The sequence below is a fragment of the Malaclemys terrapin genome, chromosome 8 (assembly GCF_027887155.1).
Source record: "Malaclemys terrapin pileata isolate rMalTer1 chromosome 8, rMalTer1.hap1, whole genome shotgun sequence".
Lineage (NCBI taxonomy): Eukaryota > Metazoa > Chordata > Testudines > Emydidae > Malaclemys > Malaclemys terrapin.
Genome location: NC_071512.1, coordinates 6,790,916 through 6,799,571, shown reverse-complemented (window position 1 = coordinate 6,799,571; position 8,656 = coordinate 6,790,916). Strand labels below are relative to the sequence as shown.

Genomic DNA, 8,656 nt, shown 5'->3' with positions numbered 1-8,656 from the left:
CCAATGCTCAAACTGAGCCCAGGTCTGTTGACCTTCAACAAAGTTCATTTGGCTACTCGGGCCACCACGTGGGGTGGTTCGGCCAGAGCATACTTCTGCTGATGGTGGAGTCCAATCTATTTACATTTAGGGCTTGTCTACATGGGGAAATTGACCAGAAACTATACCGGTGTGATTATATTGCTTTCAAAATAACAAACTAAACCAGAATAAAGATCCTCTTATTCCAGAATAAGCTTGTTCCCATGTGGCGCTATACCAGTATAACTATAGTGTATAATTATATTGGTGTAGTTCTGCTGGTGAAATTCCTCCCTGAAAACAAGCCCTTAGTTTGATGTCAGTTCAGTTAAATGTTGCATTGTTTTTAATCAGTTAGGCATATGCCCTGGCGACATTGTGCTGGGGCAGTTTTAATAACCAGACACCCACCTCTTCTCTTTAATGCTGTTGTGTGTTTTAGGTGGATCCCTGGGGAAAAAGTCAAAAGGTTGATTGAGCTCAAACAGAGGCGAAATGCAAACAAAGCATCAGTGCACGGAACGGAAAGGGTGGAGCAGTGCCAATGCCTGATATGAAACGTCCGACTCCTTCTGGAGTCCCAGGTGGGCACAGTGACAAACCGCCTTGCAGCCGGGGTGCAGGGCGTTACTGCACTGATGTTCCCCACGGACCTTGGCTCCAATTCCTGGGTAAAACGTGCTTGCAGCCCTCATCCCTGTCACCTACGGACTCGTCCCCATTGCAAGATGCCCGTGTGCCGTAGCCTCTGCTCGAGTGAGCCTGTGAGTGGGACTAGCGGGGGGTGCTGCAGGACAGACGGGCAGGGGAAGCTGCACAGCGGCTGGCTACACCAGCCAGCTCAGTCGGCCCCTCACTTTCATCAGCGATATGTGCCACCCCCGACGCTGTCCAGGCTTGTCTTAACAGCATTCAAATTGCGATCCCCGATCTGCTCAGATTCTCCTCTTGAATGAGCCCAAACCGGCTGGAGTGGCAGATTCCCTCCCACTGTCAGAGCTGGGCTGGTTCTGCAGAACATGTACACGGGTCTGCACCAAAGTGAATTTGCATCGGTCTCACCCATACCCACTTTGGACCACATTCTCTGCTGGAGCAAATGGCCCCAACTCCATTGACATCACTAGTTCCATCCACTGCCCGTGGTAGGTGCTTTGTTTCCACTGTCCATGAACATTCGTGCAATTGGCTTTCACTGGCACAAATGTTCCAGGGCAGCTCAAAGTTGCACACACAAACGACGAGGCACAGGGTAAGCCAGGAGTGAGACCTCTGAAAATATGCGCTTCGGACTAAAAGACAAAAGGTCTGACAAAAATCCAACAGCTGGTAGTTGAAGCTAGAGAAATTCAGACTGGAAATAAGGTGCAAAGTTGAAAGACTGAGGGTAATTGATCACTGGAACAACGTACCAATGGTTGGGGTGGAGTCTCCAGCACTGGAAATTTTCAATCACGATTGGATGTATTTTCTAAAAGATCTGCTGGGATTCAAACAGCAATTAATTCAGGGACGTTCTGTGTAGGAGGTCAGACTAGATGATCAGAGTGGTCCCTTTTGGATTTATAATCTATGTGGTTGCACACTCAGCCAATCAGGGAACAGAAACAATACCATGTGACTTCTCTGACCACTTACAACCTACCAATGTAGCTCAAAAAGTGAATATCTGCAAAGAGCTGTAGTTCGTGAGCCATCCACAGAGTTAACAAAATTTGTGCATGTGGGGGCGGCGGGGGGGAATCACTGAATATTTCCAAATAGGGAAGACATCGGACACAAATGGGATCTGGCATTCTGTTTGTTCTAGTGGTAGGGTAAGAGGAGAACTTCACTGGATACACTTTTCACTCAGCTCCACCCACTCCCACTGGGAAATTCAGATCATAAAATTTAGATTCCAAGTGGTAAATTGTGCAAACTTTGAGGCACTGCATCATCCTTTTGCTCTTGCAGCTATTTCTCTTTATGTGTAGGCTCCTTTTCCTTTTAGGGGTAGATTTTCAGAATTGCTTAAAGGGATTTAGGAGCACAAATCCCACTGGAAATCCATGGGATTTGCTCCTAAATCCCCAGGCACTTTGAAAATCTAGCTCTCTATTTTTTAATCTAATACCTTCCCAACATACACAAATTCTACACTCCTTGTTCATCCTCAGACCTAAGCATGCGATTCCCTGTTGTCGGAGGGTTCAGGAGAACGCTCGCACACTCGCACACTCGCAAGCCTGAGCTGGATAGAGTAATTCAAATACCCCCCCGCGCCATGTCACCAGGGGCCTACCCAGCTGTTATCCGCTGTAAAGCACAAAACAAGTCCACCCTGTGAAAAGTTTTATCCAAATGTCAGACCGCAGAGAGAGGCAAAGGGGCTGGAACAGTTTGTACAGTGGGGGGGCTGAGAGCCATTGAACCAAACTGTAAACCCTGCATATGATGGAAACCACTTCAAGTCAGGGGGTGCTGCTGCCCCCTAGTTCCAGCCCCTATGGAGAGAGGCTGATGTCCCGAGTATAGTTCACTGGCTTCATGCACTTCCATGAGAGAGCAGGAATGCCAGCCCAGTTACCCCGTACTGCGCATCAGAGGCTGGCTGCCAAGCTGTAGACGGCAGGGGGTTGCACTGAACAAATATTTTGTCACATACACTTACTGCTACAGGCATGGGTGATCTACGGGAGCCTCGTTAGCATCGGGGACGATGCAGCCTCCAGAGAAACAGTCAAGAAAGGGAACACCTCCGTTCGAGGTGATGTATGCAGCTTGCCCGGCCCACTTGGCCTCTTTGCGCTCATCAGCTCAGGAACCGGCTGTGGCACGGTAGCCGGGTGGCATCGAGCTGTCCTTGTCCACTGGAGGTGGCTTCCATGTCTTTAACCTGCTCACTAGGCCAACATCCCTCTACACAGTCCCTGCAGCCACAGATCCCTGCTGTCTTGGGCTGCGAGTGCCAAGGAGGTGTGAGAGCTCCTGGAAGTGCAGACCTGCTTCTGTCTGCATGAGGCCCTTCCCAAAACTGAATCCCAGCTCTGGGGGCACCACCAGCCCCAGGGACTATTTCCTTCTCTAGGAGCTGCTCCCTCTTTCCCTAAGGAGTGCCTGTAGCTGCTTCCCCTCCATAGGAGCCCATCTGTGGCCCAGGTTAGAGCAGGGGACTGGGCATCAGGACGCTAAGATCCCACTCCTGATTTGGCCACTGACTTGCTGTCAATTCATGGCTCCGTGCCTCAGTTTACCCACCGGTAAGATTGGGCTAATTACAGAAATGTAGGGCTCAAAGGGATCTCAAGAGGTCATTTAATCCACACACACACACACCCCATGCTGAGGCTGAATTAAGTATACCTAGAGTCCTAGACCAACCCACTGCCTGGGGTGCTGTGTGGCTTAGCTAATGGGTGTTCATAACTCACACTGAGATCTTCGGATGCTATGTGCAAAGTATTATAGCCATAGTGATCCTGACTGGAGCCTTTGGGGATTACTGCAAGACCAATGCTTCTGACACTGAGGACAGATGCTGCTGCAGCCGGCTATGGACAGAGTTGCTCTCACGCACAGACATGGAGTGTTAGATTGCAGGAGGCGGATGTCGTGGCTTCAGCGGCTCTTGGGGACGTTCCCATTGGATTGGCAGCCACTGCAGCATGGCTGCCAGGCCCTGTATTGGACAGATAATGTTTGACGAGTGGGTGGAGGGCGGGGTGGGGGGAACTATCCTGGAATCTTTACCCATGTCTGTGAAGCCGCCGTGCTCTGATGGTCCTGCCCCCTCATGCCCAGAGCTCTGACAGAGATGCTCAGTGATATTCAGGTCCTCGAGTCAATTCCCACAAGGGCTGGCGCATTGTAGGGATTTCTCAGCCATTCACTCTATGATGTCCTGCCCTGTAACACGCCCCCTACCATGGAGCTGGGGAAGGGCAGAGTGCACATGGAGAACCCAGCTCCGGGGGCAGGGGTGGGAGGGCAGAGAACAAAGGCCAGATTTCATTAGCCTCAGGGACATGGCACTTACCTGCCTCTTACAGGGCAAACCAGGACAGCTATTCTGGAGAGGGGGAGATGGTGCACTGGAGATGGTTCTGGTGGCCATCAGGGAGGCTGAGCCAGAGAAGAGGACCGACTTCTTCCTCTCCTCAGTCAAGCAAATGTCCTCCTCAGCCCCCTATGGATTTGACTCAACATGACGGGAGGAAAACAGGAACATCCTTTGGTTTCAGGGACACCTGGTCCCATGAAGTAGCCAGCAGGGATTTCCGAGTACCTGGGAATGTGAATTGTGCTTTGCCTGTGGCCAATGACAGCCCAAGCAGCCTCCCCCTGGCATCTGCTCCCCCCTGGCTGAAGAGATGCATGGATTAGAAGAGAGCAACCGGAGGTGGAAACCCAACAGCCCTCTACCCCCTGGCTTACTCCCTGCTTCACTCTCTACCAGACCTCTTGTCCCAGTACTGCACAGGGGTCTCTGCCAAGGCTTGACTGGCAGTTACCTACTTCCTGTCCTCTCCTAGCCCCTTCACAGCCAATCGCTTCATTTAAGCAGGGCTGGCAGGGGGAATCGTGCCCTCTGGCTTGGCCAGAACACCGTGTCCTGTTACCATACAGTCAGGACTTTAGGGAGCTGCAGACTCCACTGATCTCCTGAGCACGGACCAGCGCGAAAGGGAAATGCCACTCAGGGGCCCAGCCCAAAGGCCCTTCCCCTGGGGACCCAGGGTTGCTGTGCAGCCGTGGGTGCAGGTGGGATAAGACACCAGGGGATAAGATGGGATAGGGTAAGATACCAGCACGGTTATAATTCACCGGGACACCCCATAACTGTAGGGTCTTACTTGTAACTCAGGCCATTGGCTCACCCTGCCCACTGTTACAATGGCCACCCCGGGCTCCCGCTCAGCACTGGGGGGGCGTTATTCCCCAGTCTCAACAAGTCCTTCCAGATGCACCCCCCCAATCCCTCAAATCTGCAGCCGGTCTGATAAATGCCCCCGAGACGTCTAGGTTGAAAAAGTCTCTGCCCATTCCTCCTGCTGGGCTCCTACCAACCGGCAGAGCAAGCCCTGATGCAAGGGAGCGCCGTCCAGTCCCTTACCGGGCGGATTCCTGCCTCTCGCCTCAAAGCAGACATAAGAGTGGGTCCCCTCCCAATGCAGAACAGTTCCCTGCATTGTCCAGCACTTCGCCCGCTTGGGAGTGAAATGCCCCAAGCAAGGGGCCGACGTCCTAAAATATCCCAGTGTCCCAGCGCTTCCCCGGAGATCGTACGGCTCGGCCTGGTCCAGCTCGCTGCCAGCAGGTCCCCCCTGAGCACCAGCCTACATCGCTGCAGGTCACTCGAACTATCCCCCTTCGTGCCAGCCTAAACAATCCCTCTCCTTCCCTGGCTTTGTGCAGATGGGTCAGTCAGGAACCCCATGGGTCTAGTCCCTCCTGCCCCCGACAGCCCACACCTCGAGAGAGCGGCTCCCCCTCTTAAAATCAACCCCTCCATCCCAGGGAATGATTTCCATTGTTCCCATGCTGCAAGAATCGTCTCAACTGTTGCTGAGCTCCACCAGCAGGGGGAGCAGGGACACCAGGTTTGGGCCTTGTGCAGGGACCCCTGTAGGAGTGGCAGCTGCCAACTCCCCTGGGCAGAGCGGGGCTGGAAACCAGCTCCCCCCCAGAGGAGGGCTAAGGGGAGGAGGAGAAGGGAAGGGAGGAAAAAAAGACAGGAGGGGAGAGAGAGAGAGAGAAGGGAGCCAAGAGGGGAGACAATGACACAGTGGAGAGAGGGGAAAGGGAGAGAGAAAAAGCCCAGACCTCATTTGATCAGTCGGATTTTACAGGGCAAGGGGAGGGGTGGGCAGGATTGCTGTGTCCAGACCAGCTGATTTATCCCTCCCCCGCCCCAACCCCTCAAAGAGCCGATGACCCAGAGGAATCTCTCACTGGAGGATGGGGACTGCAGGAAAAGAGAAATATTTTCCGTAGCCCTTCCATGGTAGGGGGAGTCTGGTTGGCCTGGGGGTATGAGGGTCCCTTTGCCCCCCGGGTGGGGAACGGTGTCTGGGACTCATTTCAACCCAGGTCTAGCAAACCCCATTTCTAACCTGCTGTGACTGGTCAGTGTGGACGGGCTCTGCATCACGGTTCTGTGCGCTAGCACACTTCTGGTAAAGAGCCCAACTGCCCTGCCCCACCATTCAGAGCTTCTAGGATGGATTCTCTGGGGGCTGCCTCTGCTTGGGTCATTCTCATGCCCCAGCCTGGGGATGGAGGGGTGTCGCCTGTGCCCCTGGGGCGGATCTTTCCAAGACATCCCAGCGCTGTCCCTCTGTGTCTCACTGCAGCCTCGGTTTGTGCTGGGGTCTCGGGCTGGAACGCAGAGTTGGGGAGGTTAAAGATTTTCTTGCTCTGGAAGCAGGAGGTAAGTGCTCGGCTCCCGGTGACCTATGTGCATGCACGCTGGGATTCTGTGCAATTGGGGAATTGCCACCACAGTATGATGCCAGGGCCCAGAGTCCTGCCTCAGGAAGTCACAGCACCAGCCCATTAGCTTAGCAGGTGTTCAGCTGTGGGTCCAGGGACAGCTGCCGATTTATGCAACCCTTGCTGGTGGTTCCTGGAGAGCTGGCTAATCGCGTGGGAGGAAGGATGGGCTCGTGATTAAGGCGCTGGGCTGGAACTCAGGAGATCTGAGGTCTGTTCCTAGCACTGAATCAGACCTCTTCTGGGACCTTGGGCAAATCAGTTAACCACTTTGTGCCTCAGTTTCCCCAGAATAAGGGTGTAATAATACTTCCTCACCTGGCGTGGGTGCTCTGAGGATTAGTTCATTAGCATATGTGAGATGCTCAGATTCCAGGGATGAGCACCAGAGACAAGCCAATAAGTAAATGAAGCATGTTCTCCTTATTTCCAGCTGCTAATGGTCCCTCAGTTCCTTTTGCAGGTTGGCAGTTGGTGTAGTTATCCCAGGGACGTGGCAGGAGGGGAGAGGTCTGGGAGCCCATCTCTCTAGTAAGAGGGGCTTTGTGCTATGAGAATGTTTGAGAGCCCCTGTCCTAGCGCCTGCAGCACGACACTGTTCCCTGGAGCTCTGGCTCCCGCAAGTGAGAGCTCCAGTGGCAACGTCTCTCTGCGGGAAGGGAAATAAATATGGACAGGAAGGAACCGGGAGGCGCAGTGTGACAGGTCTGGTTTTCTGTCCTGGGCCTGTGTGCCGGTTGGCAGCTCTACACCTGGAAAGAGAGGGACTCCCCTCACACGTTCCCCTCTCCAGCCGGTGAATCTGCTCTTGCTCCCAAACAGACACACTAACCCTGTTATACGTTGCTGGGCTGTCGCGCAATCTGGGGAAGCTGCTAGGGGCACTCGCACTGTTTAGAGCTGTGCTTCGGGGTTCCCTGTCTCAGAGCCCATCTCTTACGGGATGTTCGGAGAACCCCAGGGTGCCTTCTGCGTGGGCTATCGCAGGGCCTGCTTAAAGAAGGGCCCAGTCAGCGCTGGTGGGGTGAACCCCATGGGTCTAGTCCCTCTGGATATCTAGGCAGATTCTTACTGGCTTGATCCCATTGTATCGGCTGATACGTTCAGCCCTTACCTGCAGCACACCCTGTTATTCAAGTCCTGCAGCACTTCAGCCCTGTCTTACTGCTCATGCACCTCAAACCTCACCTGTGACATGGCCTGCTGCTCCAATCCGGGCCGCTCCCAGGCATTGGGAGCCAGCATTGGCAAATTGCCAGCCGGATCCAGGACCAGGATAAATATCCAGTAGGGATCACACTGAGATCCAGCACACTCATTCCACATGTGCTGTAGCCCTGGTCTCCACCTGATTCCCACCCAATGAGCATTCCCTCACGGGGTCACTGAGGATCTCCAGTCCCTGAGCCACCGGGGTTGTCCTCATTGGAACTCATTGCTTTCCCGAAGTAGGACTCAGCCCACAGACCCCGCACATGGCGGAAACCCTTTTGATTGATAGCCCATCTGCAGCCTGCTGGGATCCATCCTCTTCCCACTTGCTGCTCCCCACCCAGCAATTTCCAACTCAGAGCAAGCCCGTGTGCCAGCCCTGCTGGTTGCACCCTCTCTCATTCTGTCTCATTCCAGACAGGGTTAACATCTCCTCTGTCTGTGCCAGGAACACCCAGCTGAGGAGGAGAGAGCCGGAGAGCGAGAAGTGGGATTCTTCCTTTTCTTTTTCGGATTCTCCTTTCCTCCCTCCCCATCGCCGTAGAGACGGTCTCCGGGGCGAGCGAAGGTGTCAGCGTGCGGAGAGGCAGGGGAAGCATAGCAACCGGACTTCAGGATGAAGAAGGTCCAGGAGCACCATCTCCGGGAGGTAGGAAGCAGCAATTTGTAACCGCAGAGATGCCAAGGAAGGAGAGGAGGGGGGAAGCTGCGGGGCTGACCAGCATGGGGGTGCCTTTTTAATGCAAACCAGGCAGGTCAAGGGGACTAATGTACAGCCTCACAATCCTCCCTCTCCTCTCCCCCTGGGGTAGGGGGGTTGTTTCGTGTACTTATTAACAGTCATTCATTGCAAATGGGAAGAGGGGAGTTTTCTGATCCTGGGAGCCGAAGCTGGCTCCGTAGCAGATTAAGCAGGTGGGTGGCTGGCATTTCGTAACGAGCTCTTCTC

General features: G+C 53.9%; 1 protein-coding gene across 2 annotated transcripts in view; it reads left to right on the top strand.

The window, feature by feature from the left end:
• Positions 1-8,084: 8,084 nt before the first annotated feature.
• The window catches only part of SLC6A7 (solute carrier family 6 member 7), a 28,721-nt gene continuing 28,149 nt past the window's right edge, over positions 8,085-8,656 (top strand). For both annotated transcript variants that reach the window (XM_054038556.1, XM_054038557.1), the window contains exon 1: positions 8,085-8,356. In XM_054038556.1, coding sequence (XP_053894531.1) covers positions 8,324-8,356 — 33 coding nt within the window. In that variant the 5' untranslated portion in view covers positions 8,085-8,323. The remainder of the gene's footprint in view (positions 8,357-8,656) is intronic.